Here is a 26583-nt window from a genome sequence, read left to right as displayed (position 1 = left end):
TTATCTATTTATAGTTAACTGTAAATATGGATGATAGCTAACTGTAAGCTTAAAACTATTGCAGGTCTTTCTTCCTGTGTCTGCAGTATTTCGAGCAACGGGGCTGTGGTCGCTATGCCTCGCTGCAAGACAAATGATTCAGTAAATAGGACAGTTGCGGCTCCAGGGCAGTCCTTCTGTGGGTTTTTTTGACTCCTATGATGGTATCAGCACCTCTGCAGTCTGGGCACTGGGTTAAATTAGTAACAGCAGGATGGGGAAAGTGGCTTTTTTTTTTTTTTTAAATGTTTCAGGAATTGCAGGGGATTACAGGGATTTGATTGTGCCATTTCAATTAGAAATTGTAACAATGGGTAGAATTGATACATGAAAATACCCCCACACTAGTGGGTAAATATGGTCTGCTTGGGAAGAGTCAGCAAAGGGAAGTCCTGCCTTGCAAACCTCCCAGAAGGCAGGCAGAAGACGGGGATATAAGGGCAAAAAGGTTGAAATGAGCTGTTTGGCTTTCTGTAAGGCTTCTTTTGGATAGCTTTGCCGGAGGCTTGACAGAAACCAAGCGGCCATGGGCAAAGGCAGGGGCATTGCACAACTCTGCTCCACGGAGGCTGCAGGGGTCTGTGCAACAAAAGAAGAAATTGAATGTTAGAATTATCAGAAAAGAAGGAAGAAATGGGAGACCATCATTTTAAATAATTCCGTGGTGTGCCCACTGAGTACATCTGATCCTCTGTCTCCAAAAGGGTAGAGGAGACCTGGGAGATGTCAGAGCAGGGATGCTTACAGGTCTGGGAGCACCTCTGCCTGAAGTAAGCTGCGCGGGTTGGGCCTCAACCTGTGAAAGATGAGATGTGGTGGAGATCTACCAACCCACGCGAGCTTTGAGAGGATGGGCAGGGACTGTTCACGGTCTTCCCACGAAGAGCAGATGAAGGCATTTGGGGCTAGGTGTTTGCTGCAAACAGCTTTGTTGTATTTTCGGTTTTCTTTGGGCTTTTGGCTACACAAAGAAACTTTGGACTAGATGTCTTTGGGGCCAGCATGGCTGCTCTCTCGTTTGTAGGTAGCTGACAGTAGCCGATTGCAGATTATGCCCAGCAGTGTTTCAAAATTAGATGGTTGATGGCCCTTTTGTCCCCACCAAGAGTCATTGCCACAGGCTGAGCTGCCTGGCAGCCACCTCCCACACTGCCTCTGCTTTCAGGCTGGACTGCTCAGGTGACGCAGAGTTGATGAGCAAAGAGCAGGTCCCCATAAACATGCCAGGAACAGCGAGGTGGAGAAGGCACATGGAAAACAACACGGGAACAGTGAGGTGGAGAAGGCACCTCTGCTCTGGAGCTGGTACCGACCCTTGAAGGGAGAACAGAGTGGAGTGGGACCTCTGTCACCCGCTCTGAAGCCACCTGGGAGCGTGGGTGAGGGTGTCTGACATGGGCCAGCCCTCATCCAGCTGTTTAAGCTCTCTCCCAAATAGAGTGGCCGCATCCAGACGCCTGCAGAGGTTCCTCCTGGGCCAAAACCCACCAGGGCCCTGTTAACAGTGTCACTGCACCAACGATGGTGTTTTGGGGCCCGGGTGTTTCAGCACCGTTTTGCTGCCTCATTGAGACGTAGCCAGGCAAACCATGCAGGGAATACCAGTATGACCAGTAGAGCGCTGGGAAAACACCTCTTCTTCAAACACCCACCCCAGCATCGCCCGTGGGGTGCAACGGGGAGGCAGCTGTGCCTGGAGGAGCCAGCTCTCCTCTCTGCCAGGGAAAGGACTATTTTGCCACTAGATGTCAGTGGAGACAGTTCCCAGGGTGGGAAAAGCTTCATGTCTCTTCTCTTCTCCTGGTTACCTCTTCCCCAGGGATTCATTTGTCCAGGATTTGAGGGATGACGGAGACGTCGGCGAGACAGAGCCTGTCTGGAGCAGCCCACGGTCCACTTTGCAAGGATAACAGCCGGTGAGAGGCTTGTGTCCCCTCTTGTCACCAAACACCTTTCTCTCACTCCTGGTGTGTCCAACCATCACGCCCTGCCCTCAGCCAGCTCCTTCCCCTCTCTCTGGGCCTGGCCAAGCTTGGCTGTCCCTCACCCTCCACCCTCCAACCTCTCTCCCCACCCTCTGCAAAGAGCTATGATCTCTCCAGAGAGAAGGGACACAGCAGTACACGCTGTCCTTCACCCCCGTCCCCCTTTCCTGCTCCGGTTATGCCCACTGTCCTCTGCTCTCGCTCTCGGGCTGCCAAAACACGCTGACATCAGTGGTCTCTGGTGGCCCCATCCTCCTCTCCCCTTTCATCTCCATGCTCCTCAAGTGGCAGTTCCTGTCCATAGGCTCCATCAGTGCTGTTCTCAACGGAGACTTCCTCTTGGTCAAAATTAGGAGTCACAACTCCTCAGCCTCCCGACTGAGGCTGTGGCCAGGCTGGAGACAGGTTGACCATGGATGGATTTAAGGGACACTGGAGGCCCCAGGGCTCAGACTGGGCTGACGTAGTGTGAACAGAAACCTGCTTAGGTGCTTTGTGAGCTCCTGGTGCTCTTCTCCAGCTGCATCCCTGGACACAGGCAATGCCAGCTCACGTCCAGGTGGCAGAAGAAGTGCTGGTCCCTTCCTAGCGCTGTATAAATTGGCAATAACACTTGATCCAAGCCTATATCTGCAATAAATTGGCCTGGGTGTAAGGCACCCTAATTTCTGTCCCCTTCATCTAAGCCTGCAGGTTGCTCCTCACTGTGCTTTCTGAACTGACCGCTCGAGGGACCTGCTGAGCCTCATCCTCCAGAGGAGGAGCTGGGGCTGTTGGGCTGCATGGAGCTGCTGCAGAGCTGCAGGGGAGTTTGGGAGGATGCCCGGGATTTAAAGCAGGTAGGAAAAGGGGACAGGGTGGACCCTTATGAGGGGATACTAAAGCCAACAGGCCAGGGGTGTACCTCGATCATCCCTAATCCATCTGGATGGACCATAGGACCGACCAACACAGTGTTTCTGCACTGGACGCGAGCAAGCGTGAGTGCACATGTAACCTTTCTCCAGTCCATCACTGAGACATGAGATGAAATCTCAGCTCTGAGGAAAGCTTTCCTTTTTTCCTCCAGCATGGTGCAGTATCGCATTCTCCCTGGCAGCAAAGAGGCTTAGAGGAGCTCCCCTCCTTCCTCCCTCACCCCTGCCCCTTCCTCTCCCCTCCCTGGCCCATCCTGCTGTTTCTGAAGCCCGGCTGTCAACCAGCTCCCAGAAACGATCCAACACAAACACACATATATTTTGGAGGAGGTTATTTAAAGCCCTGCTCGTTTCCCTGCTCCAGCCCAGCTCCACAGCAGCCTGTGAGCACCAAGGAGAGGGCAGCAAATTGCAGCTGGGGGATGGGACCAGGACTCTTGCTTAAAAGGCCACAAAGGTGGTCAGGTTTGGGGTGGCATTTGGGGAACCCATGGTCCCAGCACCGTGCCAAGTTGAGGGGACACCTGCCTTTGAGGTCCTCACCCCAGGGTAACACCAGACCATCAGGCACTGGCTTTGGACAAGCGGACAGGAGTTGAGGATGTCTCTGTGCAGGGAGAACCCAGTAACCCAAGAACCCATTAACCAGAGTCTCAAACAATTTTTAAGGAAAGACCCTCCTAACCTGCACAAAACCTACTCTGTTTGCTGGTTTGCAGCTTGGGACCATGATACTTCCAGAGCAGGAAGTATCTGCCCAAGATCAGCTTTTTTTTAGGCTGAGTTTACCCAGGAGGGGCTCAACCAATGTATTTCTGGATCATATAAAGACAGGGAAAGGCAGAACATTATCAAAAAGCCTGGCCCTGACGTGCATCGCCTTTTCCATGCCCTATTAAGGAGAAACTATGTGTTGTGTCAGCATTTCAGGGTCAGCATTGACAACCGGAGCCGGGGTCAAGCTGCACCCTGGTACAAAGCAGGGGCCTTGGTGCCGATAGGCAGCGAGGGAATGTCCCCTCTCCCCCCAGACGTGGCCCAGCTAAGCCAGCGGGCTCCGAGCCGCGGCCTTCACGGCTGGGAACATTTCAGTCCCTTCCACAAATAGCAACGTGGGATTCCTCCCTCAGCTCCAGCCATCCCTGTCTGCAGCCCAAGCCAGCCAGTGCGGCTCCCAAAGATACGTGGTGATGCTCCAAGATGCTGTTTGCAGCCAAATGGGGATGAATTCATCTCCACTCCATCCCTGCCAAAGTGGAGGCTGGCAGCATCCCGAAAAAGCTGTGATGTGCCTGCACCCCTTACCCCAGAGAGCTCAAATCTGGTCTGGTGAAGGAGCTCCCTTTGTCCCCGAGGCAGGGATGGATGGAAAAACCCTTGGGATTGTGGCAGCGAAAGGAACCGGTCCCCGGCTACATCCTCAGACCATTGTCTCTGGCCGGCCTCGGGGCTCCCCCATCCTTAGGGTGCGGGATAAATGGGGTTGGTCAGGAAAGTGATCCCAGCTCTGCGTCAGAGCCTGGCCTTGTTCCACTGCTGAGGACCTGGGGCTTAGTCCCCACAGGCTGCCACAACGATGCAGCCACTGACTATGGCTCCGGTTGGGACACTCTGCCAGGCACAGGATGGGCACCCTCGGCCTCCCATTTGCCCTCAACTAGCATTAAAAACCCCGCTGCAGCCCCCACTCCAGCACTCGGATCTCCTCTTGGACTTGTAACATGTTCCATGGGTAGGAGCAAAAGCCGGGGACGCACAGGAGGGATGTTACCCCCAGGCGTGGCATGTGGCGGCATCAGGGACTCCGCTGTGCCCCCGCCGAGGGCCCCTTGCAGGTGCCAGGGGGTTAGCGGCAGGTTTCCTCGCCATGGGGGATGCTGGCTTGGAGCAGGTCCGGGAATCAGGAGCTGTCCTGCCTTCCCCAAGCTCCTTTCATTGCCCAGACAGCAACATGGTTTATGGCAGCCGAAGGCCATTGAACAGGCTCAATTAAGCCGGCATCCCCGCGTTTTCTCCCCGGGAACCTGGCTCCTGTTCAGAGCATCCAGGAGGGGCTGGCAGCCGTTTGCAGTGAAGGGGCCAGGACAGCCAGCAGCTTTCCCGGCTTACAGGCACGCTGGATTTTGGGATCCCCTGTGCTTTCCCTGGACGATGGCGAAGGGTGGTGTTGGGAGAAAATGTCCTGCCGGGCAAGGTCCCCAACTGCCGCTGCTGCTGCTTTCATGCATCAAAATAATGCCGGCACTGCAAGGAGATCCTGCAGGCAACCAGGGAGCATGCTGGTTCTGCAAAGGAAGAAAGCATCAGGGAACAGCCCTGGGGACATCAAAACCGCACCTGGACAGATGTGTACGGGCAGCAGCACAGGGCCTGCCCCTTCCCACTGCGCCGAGACAGCCGATCCCCAGCGACACGGGACAGCCACAGCAGGATCTGGCCTCTTCCACCTGCACTCACAGAGCGAGATGCAAACTGAATTTCGTGAGAGGGAAGGAGGCGAGGTAAAACCTCAGCCCTGTGGTCCCCCCAAGCTCAGACACCTGCGGGATTTGGGGTTACAAACTGGGTCCCCTCCCAGGACAGGACAGACCCGTCACCTCTCTGGATACTCCCGAAGAGTTCAGAAACCTCCCTTGAGGAACCCGTTTCTTCTGATTTCTCTCCCTGCAAAAACAAGCCGTGGCGCAGTCCTTGGGGCCATGCCGTGGGGGGATTTCGACAGCCTCAGCAGAGAGTTTGTCTCCATCCACAGCAGACCCCAAAAGAGCCCCTCGGTTCCTCACTATGGATTCTACCGAGCTCTGGCTCTGACGATGCATCTCCTTCCCCAAAAGGTTTTTTTTGGGGTGTTAGAGGGATGTCACTCCTGCCCCTAAAACACACCTTTCGTAGCAGCTGAGCTCATCTGCTTGCAGCTGCAGGGATGGAGCTGGTGATAAAGGAAAGGGTGGCTGCTCGGAAGGATCCATCTGGATATAAATTTATTGACCGAGGCTGATAGATGGTCTCTAACAGACCATCCGGGGCTGGCCGTCTCCTGGTAGGACCATGTACTGCAACCTGCGCTGTCAGGGCAGAGACTCCTGGACCTGCTACACTGGACTGAGGGCCAGTACAGGGCTCACCAGACCCCAGTCACCTGCAGGCCCGAGGAACAGCAAGGAGGAGCCGTGGAGGACCGAGATGGCCTCTACAAGGGAAGAGCTGCCCCCAGCAGGAAGAAACCTGATGATCGCAGTTACGGGAATAACCAAATCATATAAAGGAGGGAAAAAAAAAAAATGTATTTATGCCAGTCAGCTCCCAACCACATTTCTCAGCGGCGAGGAAGCTCTCCTGTAATGGGGTGGTCCCAGGGGAGAACGTCTGCTATGGGAAACGGAGCAGAAACCTCAGCCCAAGCCAAGGCCCTGCTGTGAGCCAGGACCTGCACCGTGGTGTCTCAGTGCTGCCAGGACCAGAGGAGGGGACCAGGATGACATATACAAGAAGCCAAGGGCAGAAGCTCTCTTCACCTCCCTAATAGAAGGTGCCGAGCAACTTCCTCGTGGAGTGTTCTGTTGCAAGAGGAGCCGTTCCCCTGAAACGGAGTAATTTGAGCACGAGCAATCCAAAATATCTGTTCAGGCACATCATTCAGACTTTTTTCCCCAGCCGGGGCAAGGGCCAGGTGCCAGGACAGGACATAAGACCCAACAGCTTGATGCACCTACTCAACCTCGTGTCCATAGGATGCTGCTGTCTCCACATGGCCTGTGAACGGTCCCAAAACCGGGCCATCACCATCCTCAGAGGGACAGGCTTCCTGGCCCACACTCCCAAGAGCCCAACACCCATCCAAAGCTCCCAAACCCTGATGCAACACCAAGAAACAAGACCAAGGTCAATGCTCCAGGCTAAGCCTACATCCCACCACCTTTTCGTACAGGAGCCGGAGGCCTAGAAAAGAAAAAAACCCATCCAAATCACCATCCCTACAGCCAGCAATTTCCTCAGACGCTCCACAGAGTTAATGAGTTTTCCCAGCAAGTAGCAGTGGAAAATACAACCCCGGGTAGAGATGGACAAGAGGAGATAGTTTGCATTAAATGAATGGGGACCGGTCCTGGAAAGTAATTCAAATAGAGATATGATGAATTGCAAGCACCAGTTGTAAAGCATTTGTAAAGTCTGACTCAGATGGGAGTTTTATTGCGAGAGCTGGAGTATTATAGTTTATTGCTGCAGTTGGAGCAGCTGCTACCATTCGAGTTGAATTGCCGTGTCTGTTAAAAATCCCCTCGCTGAGTTACTCACAACTCTCTGGCAGCTCTGGGAAAGCTCCTGGGAAAAGCGTCCTGCCCCTGTGGAGACCGTTACCTTACAGGGAGCCCGAGCCCTGCTCCAGTGAGCCCCTTCCCGTATGGAGCAGCCTGTCAGAGCGGGGTGAGATGGAGTGGAAACACGGCCGGGAGGAACAGGAGTCAGGGCCACGTGTACAGGCCTTTTGTAAACATTTCACGTGCAGGAGGATTTACTGGTTCTTGGCTTGGCAAGAACACGGGGGACTAAGTCCAGCGGTGGAAGGTGGCGCGATCCTGCAGCACAGGGAGGGGAAAGGGCGCTGTGTTTCCAGGCAGAGACGGCATCCACCTGCCCCAGACCTGCCTCCTTCCCTGCAGCTGCCTAAAGGAATCCACGAGCAGGATTGAAACTGGGGCAGAAACAGGTCTGCGCTAAGGATGAATAACTGTGGTCTAGTGGCTCTGGAAACGTGTGGTGAGTCTCCAGGAGATGACTTCACACGCATGAGGACGTGGTTAAAGCTTTCGAGAGACAAGGCTTGAAAATCAACACCCCTTAAACTTACAAACAGGCAAACTTAGAAGTTCTGCACCAGAAATTCGCTGGATTTAATCCACGAATTGCAGGAATCACCGAGCCGCTATCCGAAGGACAGACGTCGGACCCACCAGCCCGACTTGATCGTAATCCTGGCCCATTATCTCCATTAAAGCTGATAAATTGTTGGCAGCATTTTAGTGGCTGTTCACAAATGGGTCCATCACTCTGACGCTTACCTTTGGGCATCTGCCCCGGTAAACAAGATTTTGCTTCACTGCCTGGATTCACTTAAAGGGCTTTAAGCACATTAGTAAATAATTTATACTTCCTTTAAAAACAGGAAATGAAATAAGGACGCTCGGTGTGCTATTTAGCTGGAAATTGTTCGGCTCTTTACTATTTAATGAACCGACTGGCTGCTAACAGAGGTCATTCCAGCAGCTCACACCCCGGCCCTACGGCTCTGTGCAAGGTACGTAAATTGAAACTTTAATGGGCAGTTTGAGGCGAGCAGTTCGCCCGGGCAGTATCACTTGAAACCCATCAGCTTAAGTAAGTGATTCTTAATCAGCTTTCAAGCCCCAGGAAATAAGCAGAGGGCAGGAGGTGGCCGTTTTCACCCACGTACCGCATTTTACGATGATTTATGGGTGCATCTGTATCAGACGCACTGAGATCAGGCTGGTCGCAAAGGCCATTACCTGCTCTCCCAGGCACTCCCCGAAACGGCAGCTTGTGGTTTATCGGCTCGCCGTGGTTACATGCCACAGGGGGATGTGCAGAGCCCAAGAGAGCGCAGGACTCTATCGAGATGTTTGGGTTGTTCATCCTGGAGAAGAGAAGGCTCCAGGGAGACCTTGGAGCCCCTTCCAGTCCCTCAAGGGGCTCCAGGAAAGCTGGGGAGGGACTCTGGATGAGGGAGGGGAGCCATGGGACGAGGGGGAAGGGTTTTCCACTGCAAGAGGGGAGATTGAGCTGAGATCTTGGGAAGAAATTCTTGGCTGTGAGGGTGGTGAGCCCCTGGCCCAGGTTGCCCAGAGAAGCTGTGGCTGCCCCATCCCTGGAGGGGTTCAAGGCCAGGTTGGACAGGGCTTGGAGCAACCTGGTCTGGTGGGAGGTGTCCCTGCCCAGGGCAGGGGGTTGGAACTGGATGAGCTTTCAGGTCCCTTCCAACTCTAACCGTTCTATGATTCTGTCGCCTGTCCCCTTTCATGCCAGTGAAATAAGTGACCTTTCCATCATAAGGGGGTAGATGTTCACCAGAAGGGGTAGATGTGCACCAGGAAGGGGTGGAAAACACATGCCACTGCTCAGCGTCCAGGGGAGTGAGACCTGTGTGCCCACAAGTGCATCAGAGACATCAGCTGCATTCCCCTCCACCCCTCTGCAAGGGCAAAGCACTTGTGCGCAACGCCCAGAGATCCTTCCACGTCCCTTCCAACCCAACCCATTCTATGATTCTATGATCTTTTTTACCCAAACCCAAGGCAGCACACGGGGCCTGCTCTCGGCAGTGTCATCTGGAGCGCTAGGGCTGCTGTAACGATGGACGTTCGTGCCTCATTAGCTCGACTGGACAAAGCTTCTAGACCTGCAGGTGCTCTCGCCCATGGCAGTGTCGGGCAATGAGAGCTCTTCCTGCTGCCGCTGTGTTTCTCCCGCTACCTCTTCATGTGGCTTTTGATTTTCTGCAGGGAAGCTGGTCCTTGAGGGAACTAATACTAACGCCCCAAGGCACAGAGTGAAAAAACACAGCCTGAAACCTTGGTGTGCCTTCTCCCCACTGTGCTGCTACCTGCAGCCTTCAGCTCCTTTCTGTGCTAGGTAATGAGGTGATTAACAGCAATAATTACAGCAGGAGAAATACAGCACCAGAAAATTACAGCCCTTTTAGATTTTTCACAAAGACGTTGTGCCGCATCGGAGACTAACTGCCGAGGAGCTTTTCCTCCTGCCAGCAAATATTTCCGAACGGTCCAGAGGCCAAAACATCGTGGTGGGATCTCTGGGCGTTGCACACAAGTGGTTTCCCCTTGCAGAGTCGTGGAGGGGAATGCGTGGCTGATGTCTCTGATGCATTGTGGGCACGCAGGTAAAGCCATTCCCCTTCGTCCCATGGCTCCCCTCCCTCATCCAGAGTCCCTCCCCAGCTTTCCTGGAGCCCCTTGAGGGACTGGAAGGGGCTCCAAGGTCTCCGCGGAGCCTTCTCTTCTCCAGGCTGAACCCCCCCAACTCTCTCAGCCTGTCCTCCCAGCAGAGGGGCTCCAGCCCTCCCAGCATCTCCGGGGCCTCCTCTGGCCCCGCTCCAACAGCTCCGTGTCTCTCCTCTGCTGAGGCCCCAGAGCTGGAGGCAGCACTGCAGGGGGGTCTCCCCCGAGCGGAGCAGAGGGGCAGAATCCCCCCCCTCGCCCTGCTGCCCACGCTGCTGGGGATGCAGCCCAGGCTGCGGGGGGGTTTCTGGGCTGTGAAGAGGAGCACACACAGAACTGCAGCAGTTTGGTGTAGGAGAGGTCACAGGTGCCTCATCCACTGCACCCGTGTTTAATTCCCCACGCCTCCCCACGTGCCCCCCACCACCAACTGCAATCAGTTCAACCCATATTTACTCCCTTTTTCTCCCAAACAGGAGTCATGCGCCTGTTGTTCCAAACCGCCAGCAGCCACATGGCCTAACACAAATCCCTGTCTCTGCTGTTCTTCACCCAAAGTTTGGGCAACAGTGCGTAAGAGCACAGGTTTATAAATACACTTTTAAAATACCCTCCCCCGCCGATGCTTCTGGGTAATGGAAAATGTCAGCGCTGGCCCCAGCTCCCAACGGGAGAATCGCAGGACACCCGCTGGCATCCCACGCTGGCACTGCGTCATTTGGGGATGGATCACGAGCCCGCCCCGGCGCTGGGCTCAGCGTGTGGCACCGGCGAGCGGAGCCTTGGCAGGCGGCTCAGGGCCGTCTGTGCCAACGTGCACACTGAGCTCTGCATCCCGTTGCAACTGCAGGCATCGGATGGGAGCATGAATATCAGGTTTTAAGTAGTTTAACTGGCCTCTTTTTTCCCCTTTTTTTAGTGCAAAGCAGTTGGCACAGCTCTGCAGAGCTGCTTCTCTGAGGAGCACAGGATCCACAGAGTTTCTCTACCTGGTTTCCTCCTGCATCCCTTGGTGATGTTCATGCAGCGCTGGATGTGGCCATGATCCCTGTGGACCCGGCAGCGCTGACAGAGGTGCTCTAGGACCTTTTCTAATCGCTCCCTCCTTTACCTACAGCCAAACGCAGCCAACAGCTTCCATAGCAGCTGCCTGGCCAGGGCTGCAGGTTGTCACCACGTTGCACTCACATCTGTGAAGTCCTCGCTGGCCACAGGCTCACGAAAACATTCCTTATTTTCACACTATTACAGTCACAGGATCACAGACCGGCAGGGGTCGGAAGGGACCTCTGGAGATCATCCAGCCCAACCCCCTGCCAGAGCAGGGTCACCCAGAGCAGGTGGCACAGGAACGCGTCCAGGCGGGTTTGGAATGTCTCCAGAGACGGAGACTCCACCACCTCTCTGGGCAGCCTGTGCCAGAGCTCTGCCACCCTCACAGGAAAGAAGTTCCTCCTCATGTTTAGGTGGAACTTCCTATGGTCAAGTTTGTGCCCGTTACCCCTTGTCCTGTCACTGGGCACCACTGAGAAGAGCCTGGCCCCATCCTCCTGACACCCACCCTTTCAGTATTTCTAAGTGTTGATAAGGTCCCCCCTCAGTCGTCTTTTTTCCAGACTGAAGAGACCCAAATCCCTCAGCCTTTCTCCATCAGAGAGGTGTTCCAGTCCCCTCAGCATCTCCATAGCCCTTTGCTGTCCCCTCTCCAGCAGTTCCCTGTCCTTCTGGAACTGGGGAGCCCAGAACTGGACCCAGTGCTCCAGACGCAGCCTCCCCAGGGCAGAGCAGAGGGGGAGGATGACCTCCCTCCTCCTGCTCGCCACACTCTTCTTGATGCACCTGAGGATGCCATTGACCTTCTTGGCCACAAGGGCACATTGCTGGCAGTCATTTATTTGGGGCAGTCGAGTGACAAAGGCCTAAATAAAACTACAGCCGTATCAACAGCCTGTGTATAATGAGGCCATCAAACACCAGACACCGAGGCTGGGTGACACGAAGTTGGCCACACTCAAGCGATTTAAGTGCCGGTTCGGTCTCTCTGTCAACATGCGACACCCGTGCTTGATGCCGCCCTCAGCTCTGGAGCAGGCACGCAGCCACCTTCCAGAGGATGCGCTGCTTAACAGAGCTGAAATCTGTTGCACTGCAGAACGATAGAGATTTGGGAGGTTTTTTTATGGGAGTCTGAGGATTTGAAGGATGTAGGATTTTTCCTTACTCGGGGGAACGAGAGAGGAGCAGTGCTCATCCCAGCCTGGCTGCAAGGCGGAGAACGAAAGCAAAACTGATGGTGAAAGATTCCAGGTGGGGTGCGATAAGGCCTGAAAGGGCCAGAAATCAGCAGCGTTTGCTCCGTCTCCGAGACGCTGCGCTCCTCCGTGGAGCCGTCCAGCTGGGAGGATGACACCTACAACACATTTTAAGGGAACCGGCGGCAAGAAGCGGTGACGTGACTTGATAAGGCTGCAGCAGGAGTCAGTGGGAGGGCAGGCCTCGATGCCCAGACCCTTGGTCCCAGAGCTGCACCTCAAAAGATTTCAGCGGTGTCGCCTCCCTGTTTGGGCTTGGGGAAGCAAAACCATTTTGCAATGCAGAGAATGAAGGCAAAGGCATCAAAGAAGCAGCATCCCTACTTGTAATCCAACACCACTGCTCCTGGGGGAGGCTTTCTGATCCAGCGCTGGCCGACCTCCATCCTGCGGTTCCTTCTAATGGCTGTCGGCGAGAGGACAGAGCGAATACTAATGGGGCAAAACGCTCTCTGAGGTGCCATCGCCAGCTGAGCCTTGGGGTCGGAGCCCGTCCTTCACGATACGTACCTCTGATCTCTGTAACTCGTGGTTTGCCAGGCTGGGTGAAAACCCCGGGGTCAGCCAGCCGTTGGAAGACTTCAGGCTCGGGAGCCGAGTGGGAGCTTTTCACGAGCAGCCCGGCAATAACCTGGTTCTTGCTTTGCCCCGTTTCCCGCAGGCGATTCTCCAGCCTCAAGAAACAGCGGGACAGCAGCTGTGATAAAATGGCTCTTAGTCTAAGCACAAGGTTATTTTCTAGGACATTAACCAGAGTCCTCGGAAGCCGGCTTGTGAGAGACCCATGAAGAGTGAAAAGACACCTGACCAGAATGCAAAAGCAGAGCCGCAAACTTAACACCTTTTTTTTTTTTTTTTTTTTTTTATAATCTTTTAAAAATAGCTTTAAAGAAAGGGCGAGCTCTTTTGCTATTTGCTTTAGAAAACAAGCAGTTTCGGCAAAAATATCAAATGACTGCCGCCCAGAAAGCTCTTATTTTCAGTATCGCAGCTATTCACGTCTCTAAATAAAACATTCAAGCTGCAACACAACACAACTGTTTTGCAGGAGCTAATAAATAAATGAAAAGTGTTTACCAAGCCTGCTATTCTGTAGGAATAATACCCCTAACATCCTAGAATTATCTCCATCTACGTCTGGCTGGGACTTCAAATCAATAAATCGCCTCCTCGTCCTCGGATTAGCTCAGTCAGATGATTTCGAAAGCAGCGGCAGCAGTTCCCTGCTATTAGTCCCCACAGCTCTGCCAGCTGAATTAACATGAGATCCCCCTTGTTATCCGAGAACAATCACGCTCTGCCAGTGTCCTTGGGTAGCAATTTGCACTGACCTCGACAACAATTTGCGGCAGGCCGAGGATCGGCTGTGATGCGGGTTTCCTTTTCCAGGAACATTAAACTACCCGGTGTTCAGTCTTCTCGCGCCCCAGCGCGGCTCTTCGCTGCGAGAGCCGGGATGCGGTAACATCGGTTGAGAGAAGCAGCGCTGATTTATGCTGCGGGGAGACCTGGCCTTGCAAAGCCGACGGCAAGCAAAAGCCAACTAGTACAAGGCAGTCAAGAGACCAGAGCTGGGTTAAAGGCGATCGCAACGGCAGATTTACCGACGGACCTCTTGGTCCAGCCACCTCTCTCCTCCACTGCAATCCCTCAAATGTCACTCTGGGTGAAGAATTCAGCTCTCCCACCTTTAATCTTCCAGCCACGCAGCTCCTGGGGCTGCCTCCTGCATTGCAGCGGGTTTCCACTTCAGATCCGTGTAGGCTCTTCGCCAGGGAGATGCTCAAAACGCGGCATTTGTCTTCTGCTCAGAAGTCTAACACGTCCGAGCTACGTATTTATGAAGTTTAATGTTCGGAATTAAATTTCTGTTAAAACTCTGGGAAAAAAAGCCCCACCTGTTTTGGAAAAACTGGAGGCAGCTGCAGTGAATCGCGGATGCCATGACCCAAAAGAGCCCCTTGGTACTAGGAGTGAGGGAGGAGCCCCCGTTACTGGCAGGGAAGCCCAACGAGGCGTCGAGGGCGTCTTGGCTCTGCAGGTCCTCATCTCTACGTGTTGTTCATGGGCTTCCAGCTCCACACAGCTGGAGTTCCTTGACGCTGGTAGGACGACCCGTCTGCCACGAAACCCGGTTGTCCCCAAGAGGACAGCAGCGCGTGCAGGCACGCGGGGGTTCACAGCCCTCAGATCCGCAGGGAGACAGAACTTTCCAGCAACGCTCCGCAGGGTTTGGGGTAGTCCTCTCCCAAGTTTCCCCGCAACCGATCGAAGCAGTGAGGTGTTCTGGTTTAGCTACTGCCCCAGATTTTTAAAAGGTTTTGCCAAACCAGCGTTTCCTAATGAAATCTGCTTCATTAGACAAGTTTTTAATGGTTTTCCCAGTTTGGTTTTCCGTTTCAGAAACAAGACCCCGGCACAGTGTCCCAACCCAGACAACGCTGAACCATTCCCGGCACCAGTTTGTCTCTGCTGAACCAGCCACAACCGACAGCGCGGAACTCGCGCCAGTTTTCTCTTGCCGCGCGGCCTGCGAGGGGCCGCGGAAAACCTCGTTTGTCACATTGGAGCGACACAGAGAGAGAAAACCCAGCCCGCTGGTACAGAACTTGACCCGTCAGAGCATTTTGGACACATGTGAGCCAGCAGCGGGAGTTTATCTGGATCAGCGCCCCATCTTCCGGGGCCATGGTGTTCTTGGATTAGCACAAGGTGCCCTAAAGCTGGATTTACTCTGTCACCGAACCATGGCCTCAGAAAGCCTCCTGCCACTTTCACGCCTTAGAAGTGATTATTACCTGGCTCAGCCTCAGCTCTGCTGGCTCAAGCACCCCAAGAGGAGCGCCCGGATCCTTTCACTGAAGTTCCGGGGAAGTCCAAGTCTGTCTTTCTTCCAAAGCTCTGCCAAAAGCAGCTTTCCTCCGCAGAGTCTCTCTCTTCTGGCATCCAAACGTGCTGGGCTGGTGAAGCGCTGCCGAGCAGCCCTTCTCTGCCGCTCCGTTTGTTGTCTCCCACCGTTACGGATGTTCTCAGCAACGCCACACGTTCCTCAGCCACAGCCCCCACCTTCTCTCTTGCTGCCATACGGGGCACCCCTTTCCTCTTTTTTAAGGAGCAGCAAGAATTTGTCATCCCATTCCCAAGGAAAAACGCCAATCCTTCTGTTTTAAAATCAACTCTGGGCACTCCACGGCAATGCCCGCAGCGGTAACCCATGGCAGCACAGACAGGAGAACACGCAGTGCAAAGGATCACACCTCACTTCGCAGAAACCAAGATAATCTTATGAAGGAGGACGGGACACTAATAATATATATATTTTTAAAAACCCTCTAACCGTGCTTTTAAATGATCAGCCCCTCATGTCTCTTCATGCAAGTTTACTCGGCAAGTTAATCCGAGGTTGTTGCTGTTTTCTATCCACGCTTGACGCCTGCAGACGGAGTGCGCTCCCTTCATCAGTCCCCCGCGTTAAGCAAGAAGGCGGCCCCAGTCTTACAGAAATTAATTAGTGCAGTAATTTGCCCAGGACACAGAGGTGAAGCCGAATTTGGCCCACTCTGCAGGATTCAGCTGAGTAAAAAAGACAAATAGCTGTGCTACGGGATTTAAAAAAAGCTGCCGTCAGCATCCCCAGTGCAACTAGACCTGGAAAATCATCCGTCTTTCAATAAACAATGGCAAAAGAAGAAGCAATTACAGTAGACAAAACTAATTACACCACAGCAGAAGCATACCTCACAGCAATTGCTCTTGAATCCGCATTAAAAAAGAAAAATCTAAACAAAAAATCAGTCTGTTGAACAAAAAAAAAGGTAAAAATTCAGGAGCAGACTAAAACCAATTCCCAAATGGAAGGTACTTCATCACGCAGCTCGAACGCTTGACCTCTTCCTTCAAAGCATCCTTCAGTTTTGTTTCTGTCCTCACTGCAAATCCAGATTGTAACGTAAAATAATCCATTCTCATGCGGTGAAATGACCCCCCGGGTCAAACTGTAACTGTGCCATTCCCAGCTGCGCGATGACACACAGGTGGATCAGGGATCTGGACTGAGAGCAGCCCCGAGGAGGAGGACTTGGGGGTGTCGGTGGATGAGAAGCTCAACATGAGCTGTCAATGTGCGCTGGCAGCCCAGAAACCCCCCCGCAGCCTGGGCTGCATCCCCAGCAGCGTGGGCAGCAGGGCGAGGGGGGGGATTCTGCCCCTCTGCTCCGCTCGGGGGAGACCCCCCTGCAGTGCTGCCTCCAGCTCTGGGGCCTCAGCACAGGAGAGACACGGAGCTGTTGGAGCGGGGCCAGAGGAGGCCCCGGAGATGCTGGGAGGGCTGGAGCCCCTCTGCTGGGAGGACGGGCTGAGAGAGTTGGGGGGGTTCAGCCTGGAGAAGAGAAGGCTCCACGGAGACCTTGGAGCCCCTTCCAGTCCCTCAAGGGGCTCCAGGAAAGCTGGGGAGGGACTCTGGATGAGGGAGGGGAGCCATGGGACGAGGGGGAAGGGGTTTCCACTGCAAGAGGGGAGATTGAGCTGAGATCTCGGGCAGAAATTCTTGGCTGTGAGGGCAGTGAGCCCCTGGCCCAGGTTGCCCAGAGGGTCTGTGGCCGCCCCATCCCTGGAGGGGTTCAAGGCCAGGTTGGACGGGGCTTGTAGCAACCTGGTCTGGTGGGAGGTGTCCCTGCCCAGGGCAGGGGGGTGGAACTGGATGATCTTTAAGGTCCCTTCCAACCCAAACCATTCTGTGATTCTGTGATCCAAGCTTGACCACCAGCCTCAGCAGCATGCTCTCGCCCAGTTAAGCCCTCAGGAGAGGAGCCGGCGTCTTCTCCATCTGTGGGTATCTACACTGCCTGTTCTGCATCCAAGCACGTTTTTGGCTGAAATCATGTATTTAGGTGCAAGAGAAGAACTGGAGTAGCTGGAGAAACCATCTGTGGAGCTCAGCTTGCAGATTTGAGGTTGAAGGGCTTCTACTTTTGTAGCGAAGATGAAACACTAAAAAGGGAAGCGTAACCACATCTCCCATTCTTCACAGCAAAGACTGGATGACTCAGGAGAATACCTAAGAGATCTTCACATGGTTATGTTTTTGTTGGGTGAAACAATGTAAGAGAATCCAAAGCCTTCTCTAAAGTCCATTTAATCCTTGGCCACTGCCCAGGCTGTAGCAGTGACCGTTTTGGGGAGAGGCGATGTCTGCTCAATAGAGCTGGATGGAGATCGCCAGGCCCGTTTCCTCCACCGGGCCCCCTTCAGGTACCAGCTGTGAAATCCAGAAGACAGCAAAAGAGGATTTTAAACAAAGTGGCGGAAGAATCACTGCTTAAGGCATTTGAGAGAGGCCAAGAGGCTGGAAAACTGACTGCGGGGAGCAAACCTGAATGGGGAAGAGGAGGAGGAACGAGATGGGGCTGCAAACTGGTCTGGCAGACACCGCAACAGGCCTCATTCACTGGTGACGTGGTGTGGACTCAGGAGTTGAAAGCCTCCACGAGGCATTTCCAACGTACAAAGCAGCTGGTGTCTATAGTATGTGGTTTTTTCCAAAGCATTTTTGGGAACAGAAACAAGGCCATGTCAGAGCATTGTTTTTTGTGGATCGTTAAGGAGGTACAATTTAAAGGCTCCATCCTGTAATCCGATTTCTGAGTCTCTGCGATGACTGCACAGCGCCCAGCCTAGAGCACCGTTCAACAGAGAGCTGCTCTGTCGGACCCACGAGATACGAGACCAGCCGAAGCAGCAATCTGGGATCCACGGGTAACACGAAGTCCACAGCGCTTGCTTTCTGAAAGGTTTCTGGCTGATTTAAAAGCCCTTCTTTGCAGGGAGAGCACGCAGAGACGTACGGAGAAGGAAGCTTTTGGCCTGGAGAAGAGAAGGCTGAGGGTGATCTCATCAATGTGTATCAATACCTGAAGGGAGGAGGCCAAGAAGACGGAGCCAGGGTTATCGAGCATTGGAAGAGGCTGCCCAGGGCAGTGGTGGAGTCGCCATCCCTGGAGGGATTTAAAAGCCGGGCAGACGTGGTGCTGAGGGACATGGGGTAGTGGTGGTTTGGGCAGTGCTGGGTTGATGGTTGGACTCGATGATCTGAAAGGTCCCTTCCAACCTGGATGATTCTATGATTCTTCCCATTGGCAGGACCAGGGGCCATGGGCACAAACCGAAACACGGGAGGTTCCCTTTGAACATGAGGGAACACTTTTGCACTCTACAGGTGACCAAGCACTGGCACAGGCTGCCCAGGGAGGTGGTAGAGTCTCCATCCTTGGAGATACAAAGAGTCGTCTGGACACGGGCCTGGGCAACCGGCTCTGGCTGGCCCAGCTTAAGCAGGGGGTTGGACCAGTTGACCTCTGGAGGTCCCTTCCAACCTCAACCAGTCTGGGATTCCGCAATCCTTTTCCAGGCGACAAACTCATCAGCTTTCAAACAGCGCAGCGCCATATACTCAGACAGAAAACTGGGTGACGGCCGTGTACAAGGAATAGTTTTAATAATTTCCTAGGAGATACTTCTATTTCACTCTGTCCGTCTCAGTTTTATCCCCCGCTGGGTCTGCAGTATGTGATATAAACTAAACTGTTGTCTGCTACAGATAAAATAGAATTCCAGGGTGTATTTTTGAGTTTTCCCTTGGGATGTAGAGCCCATTTCAGCATTTTAAATGGCAGACGGACGACCGTCTGCCTCCCGTTTTCCTTCAGCGTTAGCATCCCCCTCTCCTCGCTGTGAGCAGGGGGTGGCCATTCACCGCACGGCCGGGGTCTGTTCCAGTTCAACTCCGCTAACCACAGAGATTCCTTACCTTCCCCAGTCCAGCCCCGGTATCGCTGCAGCGCTTTTATTTTCTATCTGAAATGACCTGCAATGCAGAAGCTCGCTTGCTCCAGCGATCCTTCTCCCGGATCTGTAATCCTCAGTCCCCCGGGATAACGCCTGGAGCAGGAAACTATTTGGTATAGTGAGCACGTCAACATTTCCCTCGCTGCATTTTTTATCGGCTCGTTTGCTACATCCCTGGCATCAGTTAAGTTTTCTTTCTTTTTATCCCTCACTTTCTCCAGCCTCTCCCCGTGCCTTGAACCGAGGTCTCCACATCCCCAGCTCACCTCTCGGAGAGCCGGCCAGCAGCAGGAGGGAAGGGGGAGCAGCATCCTCCCTCCCGTCAGTTTTATGGAGGGCAGCAGATCTGCAGACGGAGAAAACGTGGGGAGACGGGACACCCAACGGCAGCAGGATCTCGCCTCCCGAGCTTCCCGGGAGGCTCCGTAGAAGGAAAGGCTGATCACGGCGGATTTCCTGCTCCTCCTGCCTTGGCTGCGCTGGGATTTGCAGGTTATTAATTATAGGGATCTTGCTGGAAAAACAAGGATGAAAAAAGCGCAGAGCAGCCAGTCCTCCACGTTACGTGCAGAGACGCAAAAGATCCTTTATTTGGAGAAGAGGGTGAGGTGTTTTTCTTTTTTATAGAATCACAGAATAGTTTGGGTTGGAAGGTGCCTTTAAAGGTCCAACCACCATTAATATAACTATTAACAGCAAGAGAAACTTGTACTACATGGGAAAGAGCACTCACCCACGTGCCTGCGTTTGGTTTAATATTTCCATGAAAGAAACAATAAGGAACCCCAGCACAAGCAATTTGTCGGGTCTCAGTCTCATTATCCTTTTTGAAAACCTGAGAGCTGGAGCTGTCAGGAGAAACCCCGGCTCCACAGGAGACAGCGATGGTCCTGCACCACCTCTTCCAGAGACCAACATTTCCACCTCCGCGCTGGGCAAGATCCCCATCCCGCTTCTCTATGTATCCTAAGTGGAATACGGTCTCTCTGGTGAGACCTCACCCGGAGCAGTGTGTCCAGCTTTGGAGTCCTCAGCATAGGAAGGACACGGAGCTGTTGGAGCAAGTCCAGAGGATGCCCCGGAGATGCTGGGAGGGCTGGAGCCCCTCTGCTGGGAGGACAGGCTGAGAGAGCTGGGGGGGTTCAGCCTGGAGAAGAGAAGGCTCCAGGGAGACCTTGGAGCCCCTTCCAGTCCCTCAAGGGGCTCCAGGAAAGCTGGGGAGGGACTCTGGATGAGGGAGGGGAGCCATGGGACGAGGGGGAAGGGGTTTCCACTGCAAGAGGGGAGATTGAGCTGAGATCTCAGGCAGAAATTCTTGGCTGTGAGGGCGGTGAGCCCCTGGCCCAGGTTGCCCAGAGAAGCTGTGGCTGCCCCATCCCTGGAGGGGTTCAAGGCCAGGTTGGCCGGGGCTTGGAGCAACCTGGTCTGGTGGGAGGTGTCCCTGCCCAGGGCAGCGGGGTGGAACTGTATGATCTTTAAGGTCCCTTCCAACCCAAACCACTCTATGCTCTATGATTCTATGCTATAACCGTGCAGCTTTTTTTTTTTTTTTTTTAACTCAGCACCTTTTTTTTGGCCTGGAGGTGGCCGCTGCACACTGGGAAAACCGCAGCCACCTCCCACTTGCAGGCGAACGGCAGCAACGGAGTTTGCCTCTCGGTTGGGGAAGCACTTCAGGGCGAAGAGGTTTTCAGGGAAATAAGTTACACTTTTGTTAACGGGAAGAACGACGCAATCACCGCGCTCCTGCTGAACGGGCATTATCCGCTGGGTTTGTTTTGTCACGGCCCAGCTTTTAAGGAAGGGGGAAGAAGAACAAGTCGAGGTATGAAGGCAGCCTGTTAAAAAATGGAAGAAATGAAAAGTGGCATCACTGGGTGGGTTTGGGGCTTAACATCATTTATAAGCGATGAAAAGAATCACAAGCAAAGAGGTTTGTGAGAGATGCAGCAAGCAAAAAGAGAGATGCAATGAGCAAGAAGCTAAAAGAAAAGGACAACGTGGTCAAAGCAGTAAGTCTGGACAATAATTTTTGGAGAAGCGTGTAAAAAGCCAGAGAAGATGGAATTTCTCAAAGGAAGAGGCTGCAGGAGCTCAGGGAAAAAATGACGAAAGCCTGTGTAAGCGTTGCATGTGAGCGGTGGAAATGAAAGCTGAAAGATGGAACCCAACGCGGCGGCAATGCCCAGTGGCCGGTTGTCTTCAAAGAGGGTAAAAGCATCTCGACTCCAAACAGCTGGAAGCAAAAACGGGGAAGAAAAATCAGTGCATAGAGCTGAGGTATCCCTGAGCACCGAATGCAAAAACCACTCACCTGCGAGACACTGAAACGAGCCAGGCAAGGAGCCGGTCACCAACGCCAGGAAGGAAATAGAACAGGGAAAACCAGAATATGACATAATAATACGGAAATCTTACAGGGAACCTCAGCATACAAGATAATAATATGGAAATCTAACAGGGAAGCCCAGAATATAACATAAAAATAAGGGAATCTAATAGGGAAACCCAGAATATAAGATAATAATAAGGAAATCTTACAGGGAACCCCAGAATATAACATAATAACAGGGGAATCTAATAGGGAAACACAGAATATAAGTAATAATAAGGAAATCTTACAGGGAACCCCAGAATATAACATAAGACTAAGGAAATCTAACGGGGAACCCCGGAATATAACATAATAATACGGAAATCTAATGGAGAAACCCAGAATAGATGATAATAATAAGGAAATCTAACCGGGAAACCCAAAATGTAACATAATACTAAAGAAATGTAACAGGAAAACCTAGAATATAACAAAATAATAGGGAAATCTAACGGGGAACCCCAGAATATAACATAATAATAGGGAAATCTAACGGGGAACCCCAGAATATAACATAAAAATAAGGAAATCTTACGGGGAACCCCAGAATATAACACAATGAAAAGGGAATCTAACAGGGAAACCCAGAATATTAGATAATAATAAGGAAATCTAACGGGGAACCCCAGAATAGAAGATAATGCCAAGGCAATCTAACGGGGAAGCCCAGTGCGTAAAGGGATGCGGAGGCCAGCGAGGTCTGGGATGAGCGGAAAGGCTCCTCACGCGATGAGGCAAATGAAGCCCACTAAAGGACAGGCACACTGCAGTTACGATCAATCACTCTCTCCCTCTCTTTCTTCACGCAATTAGCTTAACTGCATAATGGCTATTAAGCGATTATTTCGATAACCGGAGCTTTGTTACCGGCTCTCCATTTTTCCCGTGATTTTGCTCCTCATGTAAATACCACCTTTAAAGATCGCTTTAAGTATGTGCGTAAGTGTTTTCCTGAGCAGGAGATTCAAATTTCTGTACAAAAGCATAAACTATAAAAAACGATACCCAAGAAAATATACATTTTTATCCCCAAATGTCAGGTTCTCCCCCGATTTACCGCCAATTTTGCCGCCGGCGGAGCGGTGGCCGTATCAAGGCAAGGTGCTGGATTTCGTTCCACTTTTTTTATTATTCAACTTTTTATACATAATAAATACAAACTTTTTACAGCCAATATAAAGAAAGCATTTGCACCGATGCTTTCAGTGTACTGACGCTGTACAGGATGATACGTCGAATACATGCCCTGTATGAAGAAACCATAGTTAAAAAGGAGGCATATTTTTACAACTTTTCTTCTTTTTTTTTTTTTTGTTGGGTTGGTTTTTTTTTTTTGTTTTTTTTTGTTTTTTTTTTTGTTTTAACCTTTTTAAATAAAATTAGCAGCTCTTACAGAAAATATTTTAAAATACAACTAAAAGAGACTTTAAATAACACTTTCTGAATTTTGAAAGTCCGGGTATGAAGGACACAGAAAAAACTGGCCAAAGAAATCGAACGTGAAGGTTATGGCAAAACTCGCTTTTCTTCCGCGTCGTGAAGCTTTCAAAATTTTTGCAAACAAGTTAAAATCTTTTTTTTTTTTTTTTTAAAAACTTCTTTTTTTTTTTTTTTTTTTTTAAACTTAAGAATAAGTTTGATAAACACATAAAAAGACCTCGAACAGATCAACAGGACGAGAGGTGCAAAAAGAATGAAAAAATTACGGAAAAGATTTCGCTGGGCAGTCAGCGGTTTCAGAACTGATCCAGGAATTATTTTCTTCCAACAGCCCCATTCTCGGTGGAAGATTCCCCCTGGGAAAGGAGATTGGCAAAACCACGGACGTCTCAGAGCCCCAGCCTGGCTCGGGATTGACAAGTACGTGCAAAACCGATGACATAATCTTGTTAGATGATTTGGATTTTGATTTTTTGTTTGTAAATGCAGCCTCAAAAAATAGCCCTTGTTAGTAAACTAAAGGTAGAAAACTTACTGGTTTAGAAATAAAAAAGAAGACATAACAGCGCGTTCAACAGAACCCATAGAACAGCTCAAAAAAACCCACTTTGTGATGCCTTTTAACCGAAGCTTTGATCTGACGGGAGATTGCTGAAAATAATTTAGTGAGCGCACCTAAAGAAAAAAAAAAACCAAACTGCTTTCATCCAGTTTTTCCCTCTCCTCTGACCGTTTCCACGTTACGGTTCCCAATCTCCTTGGCCCTTTCAAACGACAGCACCAAAAGCTTCCTTTTCCCGCATCTCCGATGGCAACTGCCTTTTGGAATTCTTTCACTCTCTCCTTTCCAAGAGTAATTGGAGCCCGTAGGCCTGGCCGCGAAGGCGGCCTGAAGGCTTCGCAGAAGCCGGAGCTCTTCCTGGCGCTCTGGCTTTGGCACGTCAACGGGCTTCGCAGGGAAAAACGCTCCAGGACCATCCGAAAACTAAATAACGTGTGTAAATACTCGAAATTTAACTTCTAACTCTAGCCAGACGTGTTGATGACAAAGCTATACTGCTAACCTCGGATAATAAAGTACACGGCAATAACTGGGATAAGAACGACCCCAAGTACTTAAAAAACAAAACGAAACAAAACCAAACCCCCCAAATCTGCTAAGAAAAAAAAAAAAAAAAAAAAAAAGCAGCTCAATTTCCAGATCTAGACAAAAATCTCACTTTTCTACCAGTTGGTTTATGCTATGGAACAAGATGTTGCTACTAATTCAGCACCTCCATATTAGATACTGTATTACTAAATGTACTGCATAAATATTAATACAAAGAACATTTAGTTCTGTTTAACTGTTAATTAGTGAAGGGGTGTGCACTAACGCAACGAACGCCATGTGATCCGCATCACTTTTCCCTACCTCTAAGAGTATTTTCCTGTTTCTTCCTTTCTGCAAGGGGGTTAAAGAGGAGCCAGCCTCTCCTTATACTTCTGTTTTTCAGTTCCCTTTTTCATTCCGCAAGCTCTGATTAATACCTAATCAGACAAGTTCACGCTACTTGAAGAACTGACAATCTTTTAACACATTCCTATGGCAACAGTAATATACTGTACTAATGCACGGGATGGGAATACGCGATGACTAAGTTGCATGAATGAGGCTTTTTTTCCGCAGCCTCCCTAGAAAAAATTGACCGTTTTCAGCCAAGAGAGAAACCTGCTCCGAGCCAATCCTCCGCTCGCTGTTTGGCCCGTCTCGGTTTGTGCTAAGAGAGGAAGAACGATGTATACAAATCAAAACGACAACCAAAAAAAAAAAGGCACAAAATATTCATGACCGTGGGAAGGAATCCACCATGTCACTGCCACAGAAAACCCTCCCTATCTCTTGCTCTATTTTAAAGTCTTCATCATGCAAAGGTGCCTAAAAACGAGATTGACCAAATATCGCGTTTGGTCTTGATTGTAGCACTACTACTGAACTAGTCCGATCGTTACACCAGAGTGATTTCCACGTCCTCGATCTTCTCCGTTGTCCGGCGATGATGCTGAGTAGGGGGTGGCGGAGCCGCTCGCACCTGAAACAGCCAGAACCAGCCCGTAACTATCAGCAAACTCTCAACATTTCCAAACTTGTACAGGCTAAAACTGCAGCTTTGGGCTTATCATAGAACGTGTTGGGTTGGAAGGAACCTTTAAAGGCCATCTAGTCCAACCCCCCTGCAGTGAGCAGGGACATCTTCAACTAGACCAGGTTGCTCAGAGCCTCATCAAGCCTGGCCTTGAATGTCTCCTGGGATGGGGCCTCCACCACCTCTCTGGGCAACCTGGGCCAGTGTCTCACCACCCTCAGTGTAAAGAACTTCTTCCTAATGTCTGATCTAAACCTGCCCTGCTCTAGTTTAAACCATTGCCCCTCGTCCTGTCGCTCCATGCCCTCGCAAACAGCCCCTCCCCAGCTTTCCTGTAGGCCCCCTTCAGGGACTGGAAGGGGCTCTGAGGTCTCCCCGGAGCCTTCTCTTCTCCAGGCTGAACACCCCCAGCTCCCTCAGCCTGTCCTCACAGGAGAGGGGCTCCAGCCCTCGGATGATCCTCGTGGCCCTCATACCTCAAGATGATGCAAATATACAGATCGTTACTGAGACTGACAGAACTGCAGCGAGGAACCAGCTGGGTTCAGGTCCAGGAGCCAATTAAGCCATCAAGGCTCTTCGTTACAGACTGTCACCGCTCTCGGGTGACCAGCAGTCACGGGGGGGCAAACACACCGAGGGAAATAACCTATTTACTCTGCCTGTACCCACGGAGAATCCTGGGACGGACTTGGATCTTTACATCCAGTGCTTTCCAGCTGATGACGCCCTCGGCTGGAAACTACCAGAACACCTTGTTGCACCGAAGCAGCTTACTCCTGTTTAATCAATCACTGACCCTAACGCTACGCACCTGAAATCTGATGCTATTTTTACCCTCCGCCACATCAATAAAGTTCTTATTGCTCCTCATCGAGACTCCCTTGAGCGCTAACAGCATTTCGCCCAGGGTTTTTTATCACACGGTTTCAAAATCCACCGGAGTGACTCGATACGGAAAACGGGAATTGTGGAGCAATAGCAGAACAAACTTCCCAATGTTTTCAAACCGGGCATATCAAAAATGCAACACTGACAGAAATCCTTTCAATTAAGGCACGACACTGTAGTATTATTTTAAAAAGACGGTAAATTGCAAGCAACTCGTGAAGAAAATAATAAATCTACAAAATGGAAAAGCTGAATCAATGTATTTTTACAAGGGAATAATAAGATAATGTGAAACTTCTCTGTTCAATAATTAAACACTTAACGATGCGGTACTACCTCTGCCTCGCGTACGTCCGTGAATAAGGCTGACTCACTGACTACCGGAATATTCAAAATATCATTTCTGAATATGCAAAAATGCTCTTTTTCTCCAACCTCCTTCATTGAGGATGCCAGGAAAATACAAATATTGCAGCTTAATACGATTCGGTTTAGGACTTTGAAACCCCCAAAACTTGATTTCAAAGTTAATCCCAGGAGACAGATCTCCGCAAGTTCTAAGTGATTAAATTCTTCTTCTCTTTTCCTAGCAAAACCTCTCCTTCTAGGCAGCAGAGACATCGCAAAATATATAAAATAAGAGACCATTTCATCTTATCATGAAGAATTTTTAATCTAAACC

The 26583-nt window shown here is 51.3% G+C and overlaps 1 protein-coding gene across 2 annotated transcripts in view; it reads right to left on the bottom strand.

Annotated features, from left to right (window-relative positions):
- Nucleotides 1-22806: 22806 nt before the first annotated feature.
- The window catches only part of FCHSD2 (FCH and double SH3 domains 2), a 178952-nt gene continuing 175175 nt past the window's right edge, over nucleotides 22807-26583 (bottom strand). For both annotated transcript variants that reach the window (XM_074572284.1, XM_074572285.1), the window contains one exon: nucleotides 22807-24956. In XM_074572284.1, coding sequence (XP_074428385.1) covers nucleotides 24873-24956 — 84 coding nt within the window. In that variant the 3' untranslated portion in view covers nucleotides 22807-24872. The remainder of the gene's footprint in view (nucleotides 24957-26583) is intronic.

The sequence above is a fragment of the Larus michahellis genome, chromosome 1, assembly GCF_964199755.1.
Source record: "Larus michahellis chromosome 1, bLarMic1.1, whole genome shotgun sequence".
NCBI lineage: Eukaryota > Metazoa > Chordata > Aves > Charadriiformes > Laridae > Larus > Larus michahellis.
The sequence above is the reverse complement of the archived record's forward strand: the minus strand, read 5'-3'. Positions and strand labels throughout refer to the sequence as shown.